Source organism: Lontra canadensis, unplaced genomic scaffold (assembly GCF_010015895.1).
Source record: "Lontra canadensis isolate GAN:19392208 unplaced genomic scaffold, GSC_riverotter_1.0 scaffold292, whole genome shotgun sequence".
NCBI lineage: Eukaryota > Metazoa > Chordata > Mammalia > Carnivora > Mustelidae > Lontra > Lontra canadensis.
The window spans coordinates 68431-95363 of NW_022631286.1; the positions used below are offsets into that span (position 1 = coordinate 68431).

The window sequence follows — 26933 nt, forward strand, 5'->3', positions numbered from 1 at the left end:
GATAATAATCAAATCTCCCAGCCTAGACTTTATCAGTAAAGAAGGAGATAATTTGGTCTCCACCTCTCTTAGTCTTTGTCCTATTTCCACTGGCTCAGAATCAAATCAGTATAATCAAACTAATCATTACTGGACTCTGTTAAGAGACCACAACATTACCTGTAATTGGTTCCTGAGAAAAGGGATGCAAGTTAAGATCCTGCCTCTTGAAATACTCAAGAGTAGAGGTTTCCACTTTCATTAATTAAAAGATGTTTTCTAGGAACTGTAAATATCTAAATTCTTCAAAAACATATCAAAAGAAAACCCAAGCAATATCTTTCTGTTGTGTTCCTAGGTCTTTCTTTTCTTTTCTTTTTTTTTAATATTTTATTCATTCACCTGACAGACCGAGATCACAGGTAGGCGGAGAGAGAGGAAGGGAAGCAGGCTCCCCACCGAGCGGAGAGCCCGATGCGGGGCTTGATCCCAGGACCCTGGGATCACGATCCGAGCTGAAGGCAGAGGCTTTAACCCACTGAGCCACCCAGGCGCCCCTCCTAGGTCTTTCTAAGGCATAATTACATTCATAGAATATTTTGTAAGATGAAAGGAAGATTTCTCTATGAACAGCTGGGTTTTCAAAACAAACCAAACACAAAATGGGTACTTTTTAAAAATTCTTCTAAGTTCTAGCTCTATACTTAGAACCACTAATATCCCAACTAGATCAAAAGCCAATCACCAGAGGAAGAGAAATATGTTAACTATAAATTAGTACAGAGATTCTCAACATTATAGTAATAAAAGAAAAAGCATCACAAGGGACTCTGAGTCTTTGAGTGAACACAAATCTGCTTAGTCATAGAGTAATTTTGTCCACAGGCTGGGCAACGAGCAAGTGACAAGGTAAAGAATATTAAAGAGAAAGTATAAGCTGAGTACTTTCCAGAATTCATCCATCAGCCAGAATGGAGAAATTTCATTGAATTGGGTTAAATGGGCTCATTTAACAGACATCTCCAAAGAGTCTTTAATAGTAAAACTTCCCTAGATCTAAACAAAAAGCTACCCTAAGCAAACCACAGGAATAGTTTTAAATGAACTAATGTACAGAATTGCTGAATCACTACATTATACACCTGAAACTATATTACACTGTATGTTAATTATGCCAAAATTTTGGTGTGTTTTTAAATGAGCCTGGAAAAGATTAAACTGATCTAAAAGTAACCTATCGGGCCAAAAAACCTTCAAAAGCATTTAAAGAAGGCAATAAAACCAATTCAACAATACATTTATAATGTGCAACATCCAATGTTTAAAAATCATTGTACATGTGAAGAAAAAATGGGAACATGAGGAAAATCAGTCAATAGAAACAGATGCAGAAATGACAGAGAATAACAAAGATTTAAAAACAGCTACCATAAATATTATAATATATGCACAAAAATCTAAAAAATCATGAAAATAATGGGAAAAAACAAAAAGAAGATATAAAGAGAAACAGTGGATTCTAAAGTTGAAAAATAAAGTAACTGAAATGAACATTTCATTGGATGGAATTAATAGGAGATTTGAGACTGCAGACAAAAAGATGAATGAATTTAGAAACAGAGAAACAGAAAACCATCCAAAGTAAAGAAAAAGAATCTTAAAAAAATGAGGAGGGCCAGACTTGTAGTGTAGTATCAGCCAATTGAAATCAGAATCAGCCAATCATGAAATCCGAGTCCCAAAAGGAGAGCAGAAGAAAACAGAAAAAAAATATCTATTTGAAGATATAATGGCTAAAAATTTTCCAAATTTGATGAAAATGATAACTCCACAGACCAAGAAGCTCAACAAATCCAAGTAGAAGAAACATGAAGAAAATGACACCAAGGCATATATATCATAATCAAACTGTTGAAAATGAGTCATAAAGAAATAATCTTAAAGTCAGGCTATAGGGAAAAAAAGACACATTCTGCACAGAAAATAAAATAAAATAAAATAAGAATTACCACATGCTTCTTGCCAGAAAAATGCAAACAAAAGATAATGGAACGTTTTTCAAGTGCTAGGAATAAAGGAATATCCAGAATATATGAAGAGTTCTCACAACTTAATTATAAGAAAACAAATAACCTCATTTAAAAATGGGTAAAATATTTGATTGACAGAGACATACAAACAGCAAATAAGCACATGAAAAGACATTCAACATTAGTCATTACAGAAAGGCTGTTAAACCTATGTGCTATCACTACACACCTCCTAAGGAGTTAAAATTAAATCGACCATACCAACTGTTGGTGAGAATGTGGAGGAACTGGAACTCTCATACACTTAATATGGAAACGTAAAATGGTACAACCACTCCAGAAAACTGTGTGGCAGTTTCTTAAAAAGTTAAACATATACAATAATATGATCTAGTCATTCCACAAATAGGTATTTACCCAAGAGAAGTAAAAGTACATGTCATACAAAAATTTGTATATAAACATTCAAAGAAGCTTCATTTGTAATAAAAACCTGAAAACAACCAAATTGCGCATCAACAGATGAACAATAAGCAAATTCTGGCATACGCCTGTAACAGAATACTACTCAACAATAAAAAGGAATTAAACTACTGATACATGATACATGTATGAATCTAAAAATAATTTTAATAATAATAAAGTAAAAAGAAAGACCCAACAAATAAGAGAACAATCTGTAGAATTCTATTAAATTAAATTCTAGGAAATGCAGATTAATCTTTGACAGAAAGCAGACCATCGCTGCCTGGGGACAGGGATAGGCAGGGAAGGGCCAGGAGGGGCAGGTGAGAGGAATTACAAAGAGGCACAAGAAGACTTTTGGAGGTTACAAATAAGTTTATTATGTTGATTTCTGTGGTAGTTTCACAGGTATATACCTATGTTAAAACGAACGTAACATATTATACTCTTTAAAGACATAAAGTTTCTAACTCAATAAAGCTATTTAAAAAATAACGTGTTTTTTTTTTAAAGGTTTTATTCATTTATTTGACAGAGAGAGACATAGCAAGAGAGGAAACCCAAGCAGGGGGAGTCGGAGAGGGAGAGCAGACTTCCCGCAGAGCAGGGAGCCAGATGCGGGGCTTGATCCCAGGACCCTGGGATCATGACCTGAGCCAAAGGCAACGACTTAACCACTGAGCCACCCAGGTGCCCCCAAAAAATAACATTTTTAATACTGTTCAAAAGCATGAAATACTAAGTGACAAATTTTAAAAAAAACAACATTCAAGACCTTTACACTGAAAACTATAAAACACTGCTAAGAAAAAGACAAGACATAAACAAGTGCACTTGTCATGATTAACACTGGATGGTGTATGGAACTGTTGAATCACTACACTGTACACCTGAAACCAATACGACACTGTATGCTAACTAACTGGAATTGAAATAAAAACTTAAAAGGTAAAAATAAAAAAAAGAAGACCTAAATAAACAGAGAAATTTATCATGTTCATGGATTGGAAAATTCAATATTGTTAAAATGCCAACTGCCCCAAAATTAATCTATACACTCAATGCAATCCCAATCAAAAGCCAGCAGGTTTTTGTGTAGAAACTGATGAGGGAATTCTAAAATGCCCTGAGAAATACAAAGGACATAATAGTCAAAATACTTTATTTATTTATTTTTAGTCAAAATACTTAAAAGAAGTTGGAAGACTTACACTATTTGATTTTAAGACAATATAAAGTTACAGTAATTGAGACAGATTAATTAGTGAAATTGAATAAAGTCCAGAAATAGACCCACACATATATTTGAACTAATTTTCAACAAAGATGCCAAGGTAATTAAATAGAATAATTTCAACAAATGGTGCTGAAATAAACATATTACATCATATGAAGAGAAATGAACCTCAATCCTTACCTCACACCATACACAAAAATTAAGTGAATACTGTTCCAGACCAAAATATAAGAAGTCAAAGTTGAAATCATTAAGAGAAAAAGCTTTATGATGTTGGGGTTGTCAAAAATTTCTTAGACAGGAAACACAAAATGCATCTTTTAAAAATTTGGGTCAATTGGACTTCACCGAAACTTAAAAACTCCTGTTCTTTGAAAATCACCATTATAGAAATGAAAAAACTTGGGGCATCTGGGTGGCTCAGTTGGTTAAGCATCTGATTTTGGCTCAGGTCATGACCTTGGGGTGCTAAGATTGAGCCCTGCCCTGCATAGGGCTCTGCACTCAGCAGGGAGTCTGCTTCTCCCTCTTCTTTTCCTTCTGCCCCTCCTCTGACTTGTGCACTCTCTCAAATAAATAAATAAAATCTTAAAAAAAAGAAAAAGCTAGCCACAGACTTGGAGAAAATATTAATATTCTCAATGTGACTGTCTGAGAAAGGATCTGTATCAAGAGTCCTTTATAACACAAACATCAAAAAAAAATAAAAACCCTAAATTTAAAATGGAAAAAAAGAAGATACACAAATGGCCAATAGCACATGAAGGCTCAATATCATTATTTACAGAGACAAATGCCCACCAGAATGCCCAAAATTAAAAAGCCTAACAACTGTTGACAAAGAGGAGGTGCAACTAGGACTCTCATACACTCTTGGTAAAATGTAAAATGTTACTATAACTTACTTTACTTCAAAGGTAATGATGACCATTAAAATTTTTAAAAGTGTCTAACCTAGGGTTAAGGGGCTATTACAAAGGAGGCAGGGGAATTTTTTTTTTAAAGGAATAATGCACAGGTAGATTAAATTTCTGTTAATGCTCTAGGTATTGGATTGGTAAATACACAAAGTAAGACAGACACACATGGAAAGCAATGCCAACACCTGTGTCATAATTAACCCAATTCTGTGGACCTGAGGCACAGATCAAAAAAAAAAAAGGTAGTCACCTCACCCATATATTTCCCATGTCTCCGATGTAGGGAATATGCGAATAAATCCACCTCTCCGATCATTTTCTTCCTTCACTCTCCGTAAAACTTTGATCTATATACAGAAAGAGAAAATCGGGTAAGCACTCATTTTGAAAACTGCAATCAATGTGTTTACAGGGCAGAGGAAGAGAGTTACGACCCACAAATATGAAAGAAGCATGAAGGGAGAAGTTAATTCCATCTAAGATTCTGTTTTCTAAGAACAAGTTTCTCCCATCTTGAATCTTTGTTCAATGTTCAATATAAGATACAAGTTGGTCATCAATGTTATAAATCACTCAGTAATTTTCACTGAACCCTATATTAGCCCACAAAGGCCTGAGTTATCTTTACCTCCTCCATTGACAGACCAAGCACAGAACCACCTAACTTCCCCGGCACCTTCTCTCGGGCTGAGCCCACAAGGTTTTTCATTTCCGCATCACAGGCAGACAGTGGACGGGAACGCTAAGGAGAAGGAAAAACAGAAACAAACAAAATGTTTTCATCATCATTTCTTCATTTCTCTTTATTCAGTCCCTCAACATCATTATCTTCCCTAATATGGATAGGCTCAAATCCAAAGCCCATTTTCTGTCATTACTCTTAGCCTTAAACCCTGGGAAATAAATGAAAGCTAGTAGACTCAAAGGCAAGAAGAGAAAACAGAATAGAAGAAAAATACTATGGATTGAGAAGAAAACAAGGAGAAAAACAAGAAAGATGTCCCCATGACTTTCTAATCCAGTTCTTAGTCCTAATCCTGGTTTTAGAGCACATCTGACATTTTCAAAGATATAGAAGAAATCTGAAGATAACTGCCACATAAGATTAAACGAGTATTTATTTCAGTAAGTATATTCTTTTCAGCAGTGGGGAAGTATGGGTTAGGAGAAATGAGACATAAGACAGAAAGCCAAGGAACAATCTATTATGTCACAGGTGAAAATGGGGCCATGAGATGTTTTAGAACTCGGGCATGGGGTAGGGGGGTGGAAACTGAGGTAAGAGTCATCAGTGACACAGACAAGAGATGTGACCAAAAGAAACACTGTAGCCGCTGGACTTCAAGCAACATGACCAAGGACAACTGCCTGGGCACTCCAAGGTGGCAGCCAAATGGGCCATGCTCATTCAGTCTTCTGAATGCCCATCACAAAGGTCATCTGGAATGAAACAAGGGGAGATGGAGAGGAGAAGGAAGTTGAGGGAACTTGGAAGGGGAGGTGAACCATGAGAGACTATGGACTCTGAAAAACAATCTGAGGGTTTTGATGGGGCGGGGGGGTGGGAGGTTGGGGGAACCAGGTGGTGGGTATTAGAGAGGGCACGGATTGCATGGAGCACTGGGTGTGGTGCAAAAACAATGAATACTGTTACGCTGAAAAGAAATAAAAATAAATTAAAAAAAAAAGTTTCAAGTAATTCTTATGTTACGTGAGCAAAGAAATATAAAGATAAACAGAGGAAGTCAGATGGTATGAGGCTTGTGAACACACTATTATTGAAAGAGATAAAGTGATAAGACAAATACGTCTGCCAATAAGAAGAAGAAGCAGTAACTTGGGAAATGTGCATGCAAATTGTCTTCCTAAATTCCTAGAACATGATGAGAGAAAAGCAGTCCTACTGTCAGGAACTACGTTTATTTTCCTCTCTGCGTACACTCTCTATGGAAAAGCTTTCAACCTTCTCAGCAATGTTCATTGTTACAGACCGAAGGTTTATGTCCCTCCACTATGTTGAAGCCCTAACCTCCAAATTTGATGGTATTTGGACATGGGGCTTTGGGGACGTAATCAGGATTAAAGGAGGTCATCAGGGTGAGACTCTTGCCTGATGCAATTAATGCCCTTAAAAGAAGAGGTATCAGAGAGCTTGTACACTCTCTTTCTCTGCCCGACCATGTACAAAGAGGTCATGTGAGCACAGAGCAAGATGGTAGTTGTCTACAAACCACGAACAGAGACCTCAGAATGAAACCTGCCTTGCTGGAACCTTGATCTTGGGACTTCCCAGCTTCCAGAACTGTGAGGAATAAGTTTCTGTGGTACTTGGTTACAGTAGCCCAAGAAAAACTAATAGCACACACCTATACACATCACGAATGCTTTTACCTTTGACACACAGGAGACGAATACATACCAACCTTCAAAGCTAGCATGGGAGTTATAAAAGACAGATTTCCTGATAGGAGACTGCATGATGAGATAGATACCTTTAGCGCAAAAAGCCATGAAATCAGCAGATATAAGCAACACGTAAAGGCAGGGACTTTCACTTGTTTAGCTTTTCCTATGGTATCTTCAGCACCCAGAACAGTACTTGGCATGGGGTAAGAGATCAATAAATATTTGGTGAAGAAATAAATAAATGAATGAATGTACTGAAATGCAGATTAATCATGGTTAGAACTACGCTTTGCAGAGGATTTAGGGGAAAATTTTAACTCCTTTCCAGTTTCTGGGTATGCATTAAACAGCACATGTTGGGATGAGAGGGGAATCAAAGGGCAACTTCAAAGATTTAGGAAGGGAATCATGTAAGTAATATGATCTTTTCGAAAAGATTTTAAAGTGCGAACACTTATATAGTGACAATTCAGTAAAGCCAAAATATTAACTGGATGCTTTAAGGACTTTTCTCATTTCACACACTACTTATCGTTGGCTAAAAATACTTTATTTCACATGTGATGACACGGCTCTGATCAGAAAGCTACTGGCAGTCAGTCAAGTGCCTTATCCAAGGTCAAGTTGCCTCATCACTCACACTATTTACAAGTACCTTAAAGTCCTCTGAAATTATGTAAGAGAGAATATAAATTATAAATTTTACATTTAAATGTATAATAAATTATACATTTAAATGTATAATAAAAATACAAATTAAGCATTTTAGAATGGAAAAACGGATTTTAAAATGTTGGTAAGCTAAAATCTGTATTAAAGGTTAGTAATAAAAATATTTTAGGAAGTAGTTATTAGCTATTTTAAGAAATACACGGTTGGGGAGCCTGGGTGGCACAGTGAGTGAAACGACTGACTCTTGGTTTTGGCGCAGGTCACGATCTCAGGGTTTTGAGATTAAGCCCCTGTCAGGCTCCGCACTCAACATGGAGCCTCTTCAGATTCTCTTTCCCCCTTCCACTGGGGCTCACTCTCTCTTTCTCTAAAATAAAATAAATAAATCTCTAAAAAATTAAAAAAAAAAAAAAGAAATGCATCATCATATTTACAAGAACATGGATCAAACCACTATTGAAAAACATCTAACTGGCACCTCCAATTTGTTTTTCATTTTTTTAAATTTTTTTGCTTTTTGTCTTTCTTTTGTTTTTGTTGTTCATTTTCTTGTCTGTTTTTTTTATGACTGGTTTTGTAATTGTATTTTACTTGTTGATCTTTGTATCATTTTTTTTTTCTTTCTCTCTTTTTTAGGACCTAATTTTCATCTTGTGGAATTGCTCTGAGGTGGAACAACATTCCTGGCTTCCAGTGACTGAGATTACAATGATGTTGCCACCTTCTTCTACTCATCTAAACCTGCTCCTAGAAACAATGAACTGACACCCCCCAAAATTCTCAGTCTTCTCTCCCAAGTCACTTTCAAAGAGCTGTCTCCAACACAGGTTCACAAACACTCCTTCATTATGCATGGCCCACGGTTCTAACTCCGGCCACTTGTGTATGTACATGAGCTGTCCGGGTGAGGCACGGGGGAATTCAGGAGGTCCTACCAGCTGGGGCCTTCAGGAGGTTTGAAAATGGAAGTGGCTGAAAGATAATGGTGTTTGTTAGGTGAGCGCTCTAGCTGTGAACTCCCATTGGCTGATGGCTTTACTCTTTTATTGCCACAAATATCACGAGGTTGCAAAGAAAAAGGTCAATGCTATGCCTAGTGGAAAAAAGATGGCTAGAAACGCCTTTTACCTCTTCACCTATTTGCGTCAAACTAAACTACTAAAAAGGCTGAGAGGGAGATACGGAAAGTTGTAACTACCAATGTCTGTGTATCTCAAATGCCTCTCTAAAATCCACCCAGGTCTCCTGTGTCTTCGGGGAGGCTGCTAAAAAATATAAGACTAGAAAGTCAGAAGTATTTTGCCAATCTCAGCTTTTCAATAAATTTGAGATTAGAGAGAATTTTCTGTATCAGCATAATATCGGCTGTACTGATCTATAGAGATGTGTGGCTACATACGTACTACAAAGCACTACTGTCATAGACAATTGGTTGAATCCTTACCAACATCTGTTAATGAAATGAACTGTAGATTAAATATGTGTTCTCCTACTGTTTACTACTTCCAGCACGGTGGAATTTTATGGACAGCCTGCATTCTTTACGCAAACCAAGAAGGGCCAACTTTGAATTATATTTGTTATGTTTTTAAAACCAAATGGCTTAATAAACTAAATTTTAGAGATTTCAGGAAAAAAATAAAAAAAAGAAATGTAACGTGAATTATAGACACAGGTGAGAGAAAACACTGAGAAAAAGGATAGCAAAGAAAAAAGAAAGGATAGAGAAATGCTTATGAGTGCCAAGAAAGACATACCTGGAGATTAAAAACAAAGCAAAAAAAAAGGGGGGGGATCGGATTTGGAAGGCCATCAGGACTGCCAAAAACAAGAACAAAACACTCCAAATGCAAGCCATTCTGTGGTACTGATCTTGTGCCTATCAGCACAGGAACTGACTAAACATGCACTGAGGAAATAAAGTTCTTCTGAACTCAGAACCATTGCCTCTGTCTAGGTGACACAGGATTTTAACTACTGGGTGTTCAGATAGATTTTAAACCGCCAAATTACTGCCTAAGCCAGAATTCTGCCATGCAGCATGCACCAAAGATGTAAAATTATCATTAGTGCAACTTACGATTTAGAAATATATGCAGAAAAGAAACCTTTACACATCTAACCTTTATCACTATGGAAGAATTGACTGAGAATCATTGAGATGAGGAACCCCTTGTCTCCACTAAAAGTAGAAAAAAAACAAATGCTGAATCAGAAAAATGATTCTCTGCCTAGAGAAAGCTGGCAGGTACCAGCAATGAGAAGAACCGAACAAAACTCAGAATATGAAAAAGGTGAGGCATCATAAAAGATACCATAATTGAGGGGCAAGAATAAAACCTCTTTGACAGAGAACATACACGAGGAATAAAAATGTCCTAATGCAGTTTTACAAAGTGTGGAATTCTGTGTTAGAAACAAATGAGCTAGAAATAGCTCAATTTGTGTATGATACATCTTGCCACCTAGAAAATAAAAGGTAAAATCTAGTTTAAAAAGCAAAATGAACTAATGCTATCAAACAAAAGCAACAAAGAGGACCACAAATGATTAAATCTAAGTGGGAAATAAACAAAAAATAGCTAATAGAGAAGGTCTAAATGTAATTGACAACCAGAAATATACTCTGAAACCAGGGAAGGAAAAAAAAAAAGGAAAGTAAGTAGACTTGTGTTACAGTCAAAAAGAGACAGGCAACATCTGGAAATTTGGCGTAAATACAAGTCAGCAGGTCTAAAAGACATGCATCTTGTTATTAAGGGAACTGGCTTTAAAAAACAAAACAGGGGCACCTGGGTGGCTCAGTGGGTTAAAGCCTCTGCTTTCGGCTCGGGTCATGATCCCAGGGTTCTGGGATCGAGCCCCGCATGGGGCTCTCTGCTCGGCAGGGAGCCTGCTTCCTCCTCTCTCTGCCTGCCTCTCTGCCTACTTGTGATCTCTGTCAAATAAATAAATAAAATCTTTAAAAAAAAAAAAACAAAAACTTACAGAACCACTTACAATTATGTTTGAAAAATCATGAAGAACTGAGGAGGTAGCAGAGGATTAGAAAAAAACAAATGAGGTACCAATCTTCAAAAATGTAAGAAATGTGTTTCTGGTGACTACTGCCTGGTAAGTCTAACTTGAATCCCTAGTAAAATAATGGAACAAATAATAAAAGAAAAAAAATCCGTAAACATTTAGAGTTTAATGAGCTCATAAAGAGTAAGTATGGAGACTGCTTTATTTATTTTAAAACACGCTTAAAATGTTTATGTTTAGGACAAAAATTACAAAAAAGGGGAAATAGAGCAAATACATTTAATGTCTTTGGGTTTTACAAAAGCATTTATACAAATTTCATAAAATTTCCATTCTAAATTATATTTCTGATTGGGGCTTAGTGTCATAATATAATGAATAAAACACACCAACAAAGACTGAAAAGAGTTGAAAGATGTTATGTAGGATAAACAGCAGTGAATCAAATTAGGAAGCGATTTTCAGAATGGGTACTGATTGAGCATTACTTAGAATCTTCACTGATGTCTGGGAGGATGGATAAATAAAAAGATAATAGAGTAATTAATCTGCATTTGTAGATGAAAGCAAATGTGAAAAGAATGGCTACAGATATGAATATCGAAATAACTCCCAATGCCTCTAACAAATGCGTAAAAGGAAAATTAACAGGACCCAAAAGTGTAAAGGGAGCTATGTGTCCAAGGTAAACTATGTGTCCAGAACTAGCCCAAATTTTTACTTATGCTTTATTGTTTCTTTCACACCCTATCTCCATGTATGTATTATCTTCATTGGACAGATGTGGACAGTGAGCCTCAGAGACACAAGGGACCTTGACCGAAGTCTAACAGCTAGTTAGGTAGTGGCAGAACAAATTTGAACCGGGAGCTATCTGACTGACTGTGTGTTTTCCACGAAACTATGTCATCTGCCTGGCGACCCTGAAAAGTGACTTCTGATGAGTGGGAAATCTGAACTAGAAGAATTCAAGGGAAGGAAGAAATGTAGAAAGAGACGATGGACTAAAAAGGAATAGACAACGGGAAAAGAACTATGACTGCACAATCTGACAGCAACAGAAGAAGAAAGCTTGACAAAGTGTCCATGGCCAGAGCAGAGAACTTGTTTTCGTTTCTAACTTAGCTCGGACAAAACCCCCATGGGGTTGAGAACGCTTCATTCACACAAAGTCGGTGACTTTGAACACTGCAAAGAACAAGAGTCAGAGAATTCCACACGTATCAAGTTGGCCAAATAAAGCTAGAAAGACTTTGTGTCACTGGAGCAGTGTTCAATTACACAGCCATGAGGGAGAGGCCTTGCTCGGCCACAGGCTATCACAGTCTATGGCCATTCTGGCAAGCAGAGCTAGACAGACATGAGAAAATTAAAATGGGTGAAGGGAAGTTAAGATTAGAATTACACAGCAAAGACACTTCTTTGGAATCAAATTCAGAAGGCTATGAATTAAGGATTTTTTCAAGTTCTCCTGAAGAGTAGATATCCCTAAAAGGTATTCAGAATGTAAGCCCTTGGAAGTCAACAGCTCTGGGGCTTTTTTGTGGTTGTTTTTTTGTTTTGTTTTCTGTTTGGCACAGAGAGTAGCTAGCACACCTAGGTTTTCGCTAAACATAAAACACTAAACATTACAGCGTTTTGAATTCTACCAACGAAACACCTACGGAACCACATCAGCCAGTGACCAAACGCTAGACAAGACAACCAATAAGCCTTTTTTTCACTTCTTGGACTCATATAAACCACATAAAGCACTTCGTCAAAAACAGTAGCTGCAGGAGTTACGACTCAAGCTCCCAAGCTGTCCGGTCACTGTATCAGAGAGTACCAAGGCCAAAATAAATATCCTGGAGCTTCTTGCTGAAGAACTACTAGTTGCAGGGGCTCACTTATGTCTGACACATCTACAGCCCTCATTTCGGAGTATCAGCTAGCAGGAGCAGCACCGTCACTGCTACCCTGTCACTTCGACGAGATGTTTAAAAGAAAATAAAGATGTTCATAGAAGAAAATGACAGTTAATCTCAAATATGCTAACAAGGACAGAAGGAGGACAAATACTGTTCATTAGGAGTTGGGGATAAAATATTTTTAGTTTCTGGGGCGCCTGGGTGGCTCAGTTGGTTGAGCAACTGCCTTCGGCTCAGGTCATGATCCCAGACTTCCGAGATCAAGTCCCGCATCGGGCTCCCAGCTCCTTGGGGAGTCTGCTTCTCCCTCTGACCTCTCCTCTCTCATGCTCACTCTCTTATTCTCTCTCAAATAAATAAATAAAATCTTAAAAAATATATTTTTAGTTTTTTTCTTTTCATTTATTGTTTTTGAAGATTTTATTTATTTGACACAGAGAGAGAGAAACAGAGAGAGGGAACACAAGCAGGGGGAGTGGAAGAGGGAGAAGCAGGCCTCCTGCTGAGCAGGGAGCCCAATGCAGGGCTTGATCCCAGAACCCTGGGATCATGACCTGAGCCGAGGGCAGATGCTTAACGACTGAGCCAGCCAGACGCCCCTTGAGTTTATTTTTAAAGGTAGCATCTCAGACACTTATTATGGCAAAGGTTCCACGATTCATAAAACTGCAAATCACGATGTATAAGAAATATGTAAAATCAAATGCAGCCCAATACCCAATGTGAAAATGTTTTCAGTATGAAGCTACTGACAATAGTACCTTTCATAAGACATCTGAAGAAAAGAAAGGGTGTCTGTGAACTATATTTCCTTCCTGGAATATTCTGGTCAAAGCGATAGATATGCCTCTAAATCCTGTTCGTCATTTAAATCCAACTGCCTCCTTCACAGCACGATCACTATCAGGAAAAGAGGATTCATAAATTCCTGCAACCTCTCCTATTGTGTTCTATATCTGGAAAGACCTCTGTGCATTCATTTTCACTTAAACTCTATGTTATTAAAGTTCAAAAAGCAGGTACATCAAACACAGACTGTGAAAGAGCAAAGCTAAAAGGCCTTCCATTTGGGGACTAGAAATAAGAATCTGAATGAAGTCTCCAAGTGATCCAGAACTTACCAGTTTGGCATCTGAGGACTGACACCGTGCAGACACTGGACGCTACAAGAGATAGAAAAATGGAATAAAGCCTTATCTTCCCCTACCACAGTGAGGTTTTCCAACTCTATGATGTCTGTGATCTCACAAGGGAGAAGATGATCTCCAAGCAGAAAGCAAAAGCAAGAGCCCTACACTTTGTGCTTGTAAGACCAGAACATTATTATGCTTCACACCACTTTCTCCTACAGTGTATTTATCCCAGTTTCGTCTTCTAAGCAGGAAAGCAAAATCCTACTATACATCCTGAAGCCAACTATTCCACCTGATAAATTTGTTCCAGAGTACATAGAACTAATCTACAGTTTTTTAACCCTTTAAAAAAAAGTGTCCTATAGGTGCCTTATGGATGAAGTCATGCCATGACCTACCAATTAGCAAATCAAATGGTGGACGGATTCTCTATGATTTGCAAAGAGCGGCCAATAAACGCTGAGAGGCAGGCTAAGAAAAGTAGCCAATTCATCCAAGATTGACATACAGCTAACCCCTAGAGTAAAATTTGGCAGGAACTCTTGTGAAAGCTGCACAGAAACATTTGCAATCCTTTACACACAATCCTGTGGCTCTGCCACAGATACTGCAGGAAACTACCTGCAGAGGAATGTGATGGCCTAAATTCAGTTTTGCTAGTACACCTAGGGCAATCTTCTACTTTTTCTTATTAAAAAATTAAAGAAAATCTTTTGACCTGTGATAATGTACTGATCAAGAACAATGCTGCTGCCCGGTTTTCTTTCTAATCCAAGATAACAATACCCCTTAAAATCCAGTACACCCTGTCCCACGTCGCAACTCTAGTGCTAACAGGGGACGATCCTAGAGCAGGTGGTCACAGAGTGCGTCTAGCTCAAAGACACGTTGCATTTGGTCTGCAAAGTATTTTTTCTTTAACGGGACCAGTTGGCAATATTTTAAAATAAGACTTCTCATTTCTCTTGATAGGAGGAAGGTTCTGACAACATGTGTTCCACACTCATGCACGGCAATGATCAGTTACAGCACATCAGAAAACAGCTGCCCCTTTTTAATATGGGGCACAGGCTCCAGTCCAGCACAGCTGCATCCCTTCCTCCCAGCTGTCCTGTACCCGGCCCTCTTACCCATTCCCATTGTCTGCCCGCAACCCCTCTAGGCAGTAGAGCTTGGACACCCTGTTCTAATGAAAACTTAGAAATACAGCTGTGTAAGTAAGAGTGACAAGCTTGGCAGACAGAAATAGCGCTACTCAAAATGACACCAGCAAGCTAAAGGAAAAAACGCAGAACGAGTGGTGACAGGAGAAGGGAGAAGTGGAGGAGGAATCAATGGATGGGAGAAGAAAGGGAAAGGGGAGGCAGGGGGAAGAAGCAGCTATTTCTGCCTTCAAAGAGCTTACAGTCTAGCAGAGGAACACTGGACAATGTCAAAGCAACAAATCAATGAATGCCAAAACCATGCACTGGAGTCATGCCAGAATGGGATGGATTTAATAGGAAATGATTTCAAGACTTCTGAGCAGGCAAGGTCATCAATCTAGATGGGAAGAGAGGAGGAAGGTGGATCTTTTAGCTAAGAAGAAATGTTAAAGGCAAAGAACATAGTAGAAACTAGCCCGGTCTAGACAGGCAGGGATGGATTAGATGATGGACCGAGCAGGCACAACAATGAGCTGATTGGTTTAACTGGAACACAGATGCAGAGGACACAAAGATGGGAGCGACGCTTGATCAAGTGACGTTTCAGACACACACAGGATTCTGTAGGCGTTGATCTCACTGAACCTCAGTTAACACCTCATGATCACTGAGCACCTGTAGAAAAGATGTTCTTTCAACAAGCATCTTTTCACAAAGCTAGCCTGAAGATCAGAAAGAATGTAGCAGAGTAACGACTAGGAATTTGTCGGCTCCCTCTCTGTGCCTTGTTTATGAGCATATCGATTTGGGGAAAAGAGCAGGTGATTCTTAAAGAGAAAAAGAAAAAAGGACAGATAATGAAAAAAGGCAAAAGAAAAGAAAAACAAAAAGCAGACAGTAAGTTAGCTTGAAAGCAATGAAAGCATATGCTATCAGCCACAGCGGAATGTAACTGCCTCCTGTCTGGAATGATCCCCAAATTCTCCTGCTCTCAGTGACGTCATATCTGTAGCGCTTCAGCTCACTCATTTACATCAGCTACCACTTTCCAGTAAGCCTCTTTGGGCTCCCTGCTGCTGAATTTGCTTACCTGAGGTTTCTGGAAAGGGTTTCGCCTGGAAGACTCAAAGGTGGGATAAATTGGCCGGGTTGATGCCCTCTGGGCAGGATCCTGGCACACAAATCCTGAATGGGGAATGGCAAACATTAAAACCTACCATTTTCTAAGAAATTAGCAGGTTTAGCTGTACCTTTTCTTTAGAGATACAAAGTCAGTTTCATAGTCATAAATATTAGAGATCTATCCTCAGAAGGATGAGGCATGGCTCTCTCAGACACACACTCCACTTGAACTTCAAACCACCAAAACTGGACAGCACGAGAATGGAAAATATGCAGATAAATCAACCTTCCTTGCTAGGGAGCTGATTCTGATTCAAAAAGAGATGTGGATTTTTGATGAATTTCAGAGTAAAAAGTGTAAATCACCATTTAAAAATACACAGTTGTTTATAAAAACAAATTATTTTAAAGTGGCCTCCTAGAGGGTGACTGGAAAATAATGTTGTTTTTACTGGGAGAATCCAAGAGCAGGTGAGGGGTCCTGTCCTGTTACAAGATCTACTCCTGGGGCACCTGGGTGGCTCAGTGGGTGAAAGCCTCTGCCTTCGGCTCAGGTCATGATCCCAAGGTCCTGGGATGCAGCCGGCATCAGGCTCCCTGCTCAGCAGGGAGCTTGCTTCTCCCCATCCCACCCCCGCCACGCCGCCTGCCTCTCTGCCTACTTGTGATCTCTGTCAAATAAATAAATAAAATCTTAAAAAAAAAAAAAATCTACTCCTAGAACAGCTGAAGATGGTCTCCTGGCAAAGTGGGCTTCTTAGATTATTTACGGCTTAAGCAGTTAGGTGTGTGCTCACTTCACCTGCTTCCTAAAAAGAAGCAGACTCCCATCCAGGGAGACTAGAGTGGCTAAGTTTTACAGCATTTGCTGGTCCACCAAGTACTAGTTCATTTCAAATGTGTTTTGTCATGCCTTAGTAGAGTACTTAGGAAACGACAACAAACCCACAAAAAAAATTGCCCATCTCCATTTCAAAGTTTTTGGCTTATCTGCTAAAAAAGGGATTTCTTCCTTGGACTTCCTTCAGTTAAAACTTCGGGGGGGGGGGGGGTGGTGGCACCATGTTGACACCAGCGGAGAGGAGACTGCCTAGTGGAAACAGAGCCACTCTCCTTTGTAACAAAGCTTCTTCAGTCAGTCACACTCTCCCAGCTCTGAAAAAAATAGACTGTCTCCAGACCTTTGGTTAAGGCTCTTTCTCGGCTTGTAATTCCTGTGCCCCAGGAATTAGTTCTCAGCCCTAGTTGTGGTTCAGCCTCAGGACAGGATGGAGCCAGGGGGAGTAAAAACATATAAACACTTGCCTGAAAATATAATTTCTCAGTACAAAACACTCAGCATGGCTTAGAACTGCCAATTGGCAACACCTAGAAAGCCCGACAAAATGGATGCTCTGGTTAACTTTTATGTGAGTCTTCAGAAAACACCACTACTCACCTACAACAGTGAACATATCTGAAATCATACTGGCTTTAATCTTTAGGTCCAGAGGTGCATCGCTAATAGAAGAGAGAAAGAAAGGCCAATCGATAATGTTAGAAATTAACAGAAGAGGTACCCCTAATGGGCCTCAATATAGCAGAGCTTCCAAATGTCGATGAAAGGCAACACATCAAGCATACCAAACCCATGGAAAAAGAAAAAGAAATCTGGGCAAAAATACTTGAAATAAAAGCCCACTGCTAAACTCATCCTCTGTAGGGCAGGTCCAGCACCAAAGTTGATTCCCTGACATGCAATCTTTTTATTCCAGAAGGTCTTGTGCAATTCAAACTGTGTACAAGAACACTGCATCATTAGCACTGCAGACTTTAGAGGTTTAGACCTTTAATATGCTCTTTTATGAGTGTGTCCATCCTTCAAATTATTTTTTACTGCTACAAGAGTCAAATCACATTCACATGCAAGAGAAGAAACTCTGGTCATCTTTGTACATTTTTTAAGGCTTCATTTTCTGTTCTAAATCAATCCTTTTAAGCTTTTAGGCTTGCGAATGAAGGCAAAAAAATACAACTTATACCAAAATATCACCAGATGATGCAGCAGGAACCCACATGGAAACACAAACATGAACTGAAAGCTGGACGCTCGCTGTGCCAGTGGCTGCCATGTTGGCTTTGGTGTTGAGGTATTCTTCCATGAACCAGATTACTTTGGCTGCTGGATCAGTGCATCATTCCGGGGATCTCTAACATCAGAGGACGTACGTGGCTGGGCAATTTGCTAAGAGCTGACTTAACAAAAGAGTAGCCCAACATCGGAAGCATCTCTGTGAGATCTAGTTCTATACCTTACTGCTGGGTTGAAGCTGAACTCCCACCCCACGAAGTAGTTAATCTGTCTTTATTTGATGACTTGGCATTTTGCCAACATTTTTCATCCTTAAACATGCAGCTGCTGGGTGGTCTGTAGCATAAATCTCTAGGGTTCTCTAGCTGTTTAGAGAAGTGTATGGCTAATAGAAACTCTGGCTACAGCTGCAGATATAAGCACAATCTTCTCTGGTATTGAAAAAATATGTTTCTTTCCTTCTTCTAAATGATGGGTTTAAAAATTTTAAGATTGTTTTGAAGTTTTTAGACTCTAATCTTAGATGCATACCAGAATACAGAAAGGGTAAAAGGACCAAACATTATATATATAATACCCTAGGCCCAGCTCTATACCTTACAGTATATGTGGATTTGAACCTGTACAAACCTTTAGTAATAAAGGAAATATAATATCTCATGTATTTCTTTAGCCTTGGCAGAACAGCTACAAAGTTAAAAGACAGAAAGAGAGAGAACTGGAAATAAAAATGAACACAAGAAGCATCCCTTAGACGCTCAAGAAGACAGTTATCAGATCACAAATTGACTAGTAAGATAGGGATACACGGTTACCATCTGGAGGTTAACCATATGTCGCAAATCCCTCAAATTTAGAAATTCTAGTCATTTCTATCTAATAACTAGGGTAAAAAAAATCTAGCGCCAAGAGAAACAACTTTTTTTAAAAAGTTTTTTTAGTGCTATTCATTGAAGGTTTGTCCTTTTCCAGTTGATGGAACAGACTACTTACCAGGCCAAAGAAGGGGAGAGATTTACTTCCAACAACCATGGCTTCAGAGTAGAATCTATGAGCACATCAAAGCCATAGAGTTCTAGAAATACAATATAACATACAAGATCATTTTCGATGTTACAACTGAACAAAAATCTGAAAGACTGAAGCCAATCAACTCCCACCAGAGGCATAGAAATTTGGGGAGTATAAGTAATGAGTGGAAGTAGAAGCAGAGAATCTTTCCAGTTCAAAATAAATTAATCAGGTTCTAGAGATCATGAGATAATGTTATAAAATTCCACTGCTTTTATCATCCACTCTATTGACATTCCTGAGTTCTACACAGAAAGTGACCTGACCTGTAAAAGTTGGCAAGCACGATTTTGCTGTGCATATGGGTAAAGAAAAAAAGAAAAAAGAAAAAAGTTGGGAATGGGAATGCCACAAAGGCATCCAACATCAAAGCTTCAAAGCTGCTTTGAGTTTGTTCTGGATTGTCCCCCCATATTCCGAAACAGAAAAATCTCCTGAAGGAATCTCCCTGGGCCCTTCCACTACATTTTCCTAAACCAGTATCTTGTTTTTGCAGCCTAGGTCAAGAAGATATTTAAGTGTAAAATATATTTATTCTTCCCCTCTCCTATGGTTTCAATTTCCCTTTGGAGACAGAAAATAAAGTACAATGGCCCAATATAGAAAGAAGAGAAAGGAGGGAACCCATGCCAGACAGAGCAGGACTGTGATAAGCCATCCTGCACCACTAATATCACTGAAAAAGGGAAGGAGCCAGAGACCAAATTTCCATGGTTTCTGGTTTCCTTTTCACAGTTTCTTTACCGATTCTCTTCCCCAATTCCTCAACTGTTGTAAAAAGTAAAGCAAGAACATGAGCTGGCTTTTCACCCAGGATGCAGGGATAATAGGACGCTAACTTTGGAACCTCAGCCGGCAACCTTCACTCTTATCATTAACGAGACCCTCTCCACAGTCCTCTTTGGGATACACACATCAAATACATCTGACTTTCAGAAGTCCCACTCATTCTCAAACTTCCCACTCCATGTCCCTCAAATAAACTGTCTACATCTTCTTTCCAAGAGAAAAGATGAGCTTCCTCACAGTTCAAACAGAGGTCACAGGCCACAGCTCACACCTATAGAACACAACCATGGATCTTCTGGAAACTCATTTTGAAACAAATGTCTTTACTTCAAGAAGGATTCTCCCCATTTCTTAATCCTCTCAAGAACACAGAAAAGTAAGTGTCAGTTTCTAGAAAGATGGTGCCCAAGACTGTCTTTTGAACAGGAAGTCTGATATGGGACCAAGAATCCTAGAAGGGAAATCTAGAAACCTGGCTCCTTCTCATGACTCTACCATTTATTCACTGTGGCACGTGGGGACATCATTTCTCTTCTCCTTTCATTTTTCTCTATTAATCACCACCTGTCAGTACCTGTATGCTCAGTAACGCTAAACCCAAAATTCCTATTTATGCAACACTGATTACACAATCATATTCAAGTTTTTCTCACAGGAAAAGTTGCCATGAATGAATCTGCTTCCATGGTACTTATTCAGGATTCAATTTAACTTGCAAAATGAATCTCAAACCAAAAGAGAGTGTGAGGTGGGATTTTCCTTCATGTAACTACACAAGAACCAATTATTGGTACTTCAAAATGTAAAGAAAAGAAAGCTCCTATCTCTTGTAGGTAACAAATTCATAATTTTTATGGCCAGTACATTCTTCTTAAATATTTTACCTAATCTTCAGTCATCCTACAGAATATTCCCCTTTTAATCTGAAAGAAGAATCTTTTGTGATATGGTGCTCAATAAGGCATTTAAAAAGAAAAACTTAAATTGCTAAATCTACAAGCTCATGTTAACCTTACACAAGTGGGATTATACAGGCTTCAACTGTTTCATAAAGTGGTAATATTATTAATAATAACAGTATGAGGAACAGGGTAAGAATACTGCCTGATGCACAGAGTGACCAGACTTGCGGAAACAACCAGAAACGGAGACAAGCTAAAATCAGAATGACAACCCATGAGCCCCATCATTTAAACACCTTGCATTAAACAGCCAACACATGGACTATTTCCCAAATTAAGAGGCAAATTCCAAGTATCTCAGTTGAAAGTCTGAGAACTAACATTCTAGGAAGAAAAAAATAAAATAAAATAACCAAAGAGAGAAAATGCCCTTTATAGTACCAACTGCATGTTTACTCAGGTGAATGAAACCCGTCAGGGCTTAACAATCTCAAATCAGTTTTGACTCTGACTGCACCTGTATGCGCACAAGGCTTAGATCTACTACCATCTAAGAGCTAAGTTTGGGCTAAGTTTGGGACAGCATTACAACCCAGAGCCAAGCCCAGCTCCCCTTAGAGGCTGGGACTGGAAGGGGGTCTGGGGGGTGGGAAATGGTAAATGGTATGAAAAAGTAGCATTTGTATCAGGTTTATCTCTTAAAATAATCAACTCAGCTTAAGAAAAATAATTTGGGCCCTAGACAGGCTACAAAGTCCTTATAAGGACCCTTTTAACTTATGACTGGTCTTTTTCATGGACATTTAAGATTTTAAAAGGTAAAAAGGAGGTTGCACTGAGAATATTAAACTTCACCTTCAATATTGTGTGTTTTGCCAGTGTCTAGAATTTTGAAAACTTGGTAATCCAGGATGAGATATAGCAGTGTTCCTGTCATTAAAGGGTGCAGGCAAACTAGGTTTTTCCCGCTCTGAGAGCTACTTTCTTTGTTCCTCTCTCTTGTCCTCACCACAACAGAAGAGCAAGTATTTTCAAAGAACTGTTGCTCCCACCTTGTTCAACAATGTTCCCTTAGGAAAATTTTCTTTCATGAGATGTTTTCCTTCAGCCCCCAGCCAAATCAAAACAAACTTGAAAATATTCTCGTGACTAAGTGAGGGGAAGCCTGGCACCACCTCTACTTCACACCGGTGCCCTTTTCTCCCTACTTCTTGAATGCAGCTTCCTGTAAAAGCGATCTACACTTAGCTGCTTTAACCTTCTTACAGCCTATTCCATTCCCCAGCCCGTAGGGATTTGCTCCCATTCTCTAAGTCAGTGTCAGAGAACAGTCACTGACTGTTCTCACTGGGATCACCAAAGACCACCTTACTGCGAAGCCCAAACATCTGAAACTGTTGACCACCCCTTACTTATTGGAACTTTGTTCTCCCTTGGTTCCAGGCCACTGCCCTCTTCTGATTCTCCTCCCCCTTTCACACCTTCTCTTCTGCCCAGCTATTCACTGGTAGGTTTGCTCAGGGCGGCATCCTCGGGGCTCTTTCCTTCTCAATTCTACTTCTCTTCTGGGGTGATCTCATATATTCTCATGGCTGCAATTAATATGATGATGATGACAATCAAATCTCTATCTTTAGTCAAGTGTCTCTGGGACACCAAATCCATAACTCCAATCGCCTTCTAGATAACTTCACTAGGATATCCCATGAGTACTCAACCTCAACAGAACATAACTTGTAATCTTTCCCCCAAACCTGTTTGAATTCTCATTATTCTTCACCTTGGAAAATGGTAACCCCATCTGCCAGTCGCCAAAGCTAGAAACACTCTCTTCACCACGTCCCAAATCCTACATGTCACCAGATCTCTTCTCTACTTCTCTTTAATCCAGTCATATAAATTCCTTTTTGACATATAATTCATATATAATGAAAGGGACAGATCTTAAGTGTACAATATGATCATGCATGATAATTGGATACATCCATGTAATCCACACTCATCTCAACCCATAGAGAACATTTCCATATTCCAGAAAGATCCCTCATGCCCCTTCCTGGTAAATACCTTGCTTCCCCTCATCACACCCCCAGATAATCACTATTCTTCTTTCTTTCACCATAGATTCATTTTGTCCATTCCAGAAAGCCCTATAAACGGGAGCATCCCGTGTGTACTCTCTTGAGTCTGGCTCTTTCATTTAGCCTTTCTGAGATTCATCCACCTGTTATTGTTTCTTGTTTTAAAGTGAGACAATAAAATGATTGTATAATTTACATACAACAAAACCCTTTTCAATTGTAGTCTGATGAGTTTACACAAATGTATATGGTTACTTAACCATCACCACAATTAAGATAAAGGACAATTCTATCAGACACTCCCCATGCCCCCTTATAGTCAATTCTCACTCCCCATCCCACCAGCAATCATTGATCTGATCTCTGCCTTTTCCAGAAAGTCAAATAAAGGAAATCATATGGTATTAGCCTTTGAGAGTGGCTGCTTTCATTCAGCATTGTGCTTCTGAGATTTATTGACGTTACTGTGTTTCAACAGTATAGTCCACTCCTTTTACTCCATGTTATGGATATACCACAACCTATTCGTTCATTCAACAGTTCATGGACAACTGGGTTGCTTCCGATTTTGGATGATTATGAATAAAGCTGCTCTAAACCTTCACGTATAGGTATTTGTGTGAACGTGTATTACTTTTCTTGGGTAAACAGCTACAAGTGGGATTGCTAAGTCTATATTATCACTACATACTTCTTACCTCCCCATCCATTTCCCTAGGACTAGTCTCTCCCTGCTGCAGTCCGTGCTCCATATGGCTATCAGAATTTCTAAGATGTCAATCTGTCAGATAGAGACAAACTGTGAACTGCCCCAACAACAGACACTTGATGTCAGGTTGGCTCCTGCAGGATTTTAGTTACTTCTGGTCACGTTGTACAGTATTCCTTTTATTGTAATTCCGTCTTACCAGTTTGGGTCATATCATGATAAAAATGAAAGCAAATAATAATAATCTTACTGCTCTCCGGGCTCAAAAAACTCCAGTGGCTGTCTGTTATCTACAGGATAAATTTAAACATGTCAGTCCTCTACAATCAGGATCCAATCTACTTCCATATCTCCTCTCCTGTCACCCCTTCCCATGCAGGCTCTATCTCATCATAGTGAGCTTCCCACTTCAAAAAATGTCACACTGTGTCTGAACACTGTGCTGGACACATCCTATTCCCTCTGTTATAAATGGCTTTCCCCGGCTTCCCCTAGGCATAGCCGGTAGCTCTGGTGTATTCCAAGAGTACCCGAGTCCCTCTACTCTCTATACTGTCGTTTATCATTTCATGTCTGCTCCTCCCCACCACCGGAGGATAGAGCCATGCCTCATTCATTGTATACTACAAGCAGCCTACACCATAAAAAGGTGGAAGAGGAAGCAATCAAGAAATGCTAAAAGAAAGAAAAAGAAAAGGCTAAAAGAAAACCAATTAAGTAAAAAATACTGTATGATTTTTGAAAAAGACCAAGTAATATGTAGCTACTCCCACAAAGTAACCCTAGGACAAGACTCGAAATATTCATAATAAAGCTAGTAACCATAAAGACAATAAGAGGCATTTTTATTAAGATTTTTACATATTAAGACATATTTTTTAAAAAACTTGATAAAGGGTGGTCTAGGAAGGGAGGGAAAAAAAGATTTGATAGGGCAAATAATAACACATCCAACGCCTAAAAGATTACTAAACATGTCACACCACTAATTGTGGAATCAATCCACTCACCCTCTCCAGAAACAAAGCCCTGGCTGCAGCTGCAATCCTGAGTCATTGGAAAGTGCTGACATTAGCCAGTCTGCACTGTCAGTCAAATGCTATTGTATAAAGAAATTCTTTTTACCTTGGCTTTGGATTTGAGTTGAAAACCTAAGGAGGAAGTCTTTATCTGGGGTCCAGAAGGAGAAGTTGGAAAAAAGCAAATCAAGATCCCACAGGAAAATGAGCTAAATAAAAGAGAAAGCCCAGAGCCAATTTGTTAACTAGTCCAATACATCGACATGGTATCTGGCTACCATATGTAAAGGTAGATTTGAAAGCCGTTTCTAGGACTCAGTACTGTTGATGAGAGCCAAAAGAGTGCCTTTTTCAGGCCTGATCGGCTAGAGAGAGTGATATCATTTTTCCTGAGATCTAGTTACAGGAGGGCAGGAGAAGAATCCAGGATATGGGATGTGCCCAAAGTGGTCAGACTCATCAGAACTTGTCTTTATGTGAGTGGAGAAAGAGCCAGAGAGACCTGGCTCCCAAACTTGGCTTGGCCATTTGTTAACTGCATGACCTAGGAACAGATTATTTAACCTTTCCGAATCCCTTGTCTTTGTTATAAAACCAACGGTAACAAATACCAACAAAACTCTCAAAAGAGGGCGAAAGGGAATAACCAATGAAAAGTGTTTGACAACAGTAGGTACTTCCTCCCCCGAACCTTCCACAGTGAACTTCCCTTCCCTTCCCACCTGAAGAGGAGCATAGAATAAAGCAGAAAGGAGACTCTCTCGAAAAGTGAACTGTTAGAAAAGAAGAAAGAAAGAAAAATGAACTGTTTGCTGACTTCTATTGGTGATGGTCAAGCAGTTTACATAATTGGGGAATGTATGCTGCCCACTTTCGTGCCTTCCACAAATATTTATGGACACCCACCCTCTGAGAATGTCAGCTTACCCTATGAAATGGTCTAGGATAAGAGCAATGGAAGGCCGAAGTAGCATTCATTCAACAGACAGAGGTGTACTGAGCGTGGATCATCCCGAGCAAAGAGGTCATTGACCTCTAACCTAAACAAAGCCAGCCACATCGCCTCTACAAGTGGCATGGCAGCTGGCTCAGAGGAGTCCCAAGCAGGAGAGGACCAGGCTCCTAGCCTGTTACTTTAGCTGTCCTCACACAGAGATAAAACTGCTGTCAGCAGCAGCATCTGTAAAGGACAGCTAACATCCTGTTGCTCTTGGCTGGTTTTCTCCAACTGGTCAAAAAAGCCATTCTCGTTGCCAGTTATGTCACAGTGCCAATTTCCTAAGCATACTTAAAGGGTTGCTGTTTACACATACATTTCACATGGTACCATATTTTTACAACCTTGAAGGCAATAAAAATTAGAGTGCCAAAAAATCTATTTTATTGGGAGAGGCATCAAAAAGTCTGTAAGTCAAGAGTCCAATGATTAAGATGACCTGACAGCCAACCATCCTGTGGGCCCCTGCCCTCCAGGCTGGGTCTCCTTCATGTGGGCTCTTCCATTCATGAGCTCTGGGACCTCAGGAAGGGCTCCAGTTTCTCAGGTCTCAACTTCTTTTTATGGACTAATTATTCTCTGGGGTCCTTTCCAGATGTATAATCTATGAGAAGGCATTACACGGCTAAGTCTTAGATTGTTTGCAAAGGTTCCTAGGTCTACATTTAAATACCAATAATACAATGCAGGTGTATGTAGATATCATCCATGTAAAATCCAGCTTGAGAAGAACAACACTTACAATCTATGCCTTTCAGCAGGGACTGAAAATAAGTTAAATGCATAGATAAACAGATGAACAGAATACTGGCAGTACCAAAAGCAATCGTCAGGCATTACAGGTGGTAGAGTGGGAAAGAAATCATAAGGACAGAAACGCTTAGATAGAAATGGGCTGCTCCTGGTCAAGATCCTTAATGTGTACGTGTGAAACCACGACTTGAAAGAATGTAGTGGACCCTATCACTGGACTACTGGCTTCCACTAAAAGCACCAATGCTCTGTGTGAGCCAAATTATTCTGGGAAGCTCTCAATTCCTGTTTACTCTAAAACAAGTAAGAAAGAAAGGAAGAAAAAAAAAAAAACAAACCCAGTTTATTCCTTGTAACTTAAACCCCAGGGGAAGTTTGCAGGAGTCAGTGGGAGCCAGAGAGACTCACATAAATATACACACGTATGCAGAATCATATCTGATGAGGGAGGTTAACGAAGCACACAAAATCCCAGGGCTGACAGGAAGTGGAATTAGA

General features: G+C 39.2%; 1 protein-coding gene across 12 annotated transcripts in view; it reads right to left on the reverse strand.

The window, feature by feature from the left end:
• Positions 1–26933, reverse strand: part of LOC116862662 (tubulin polyglutamylase TTLL5) — a 144955-nt gene that overhangs the window by 61605 nt on the left and 56417 nt on the right. For 7 of the 12 annotated variants that reach the window (XM_032850022.1, XM_032850018.1, XM_032850016.1 and 4 more), the window contains exons 13-18: positions 19108–19189; positions 17482–17543; positions 16012–16106; positions 13765–13806; positions 5260–5373; positions 4887–4978 (exon numbers count right to left, since the gene is read on the reverse strand). In XM_032850022.1, the coding sequence (XP_032705913.1) occupies positions 4887–4978; positions 5260–5373; positions 13765–13806; positions 16012–16106; positions 17482–17543; positions 19108–19189 (487 nt within the window). The remainder of the gene's footprint in view (positions 1–4886; positions 4979–5259; positions 5374–13764; positions 13807–16011; positions 16107–17481; positions 17544–19107; positions 19190–26933) is intronic. The other 5 variants (XM_032850024.1, XM_032850019.1, XM_032850021.1 and 2 more) reach the window with 3 other exon arrangements.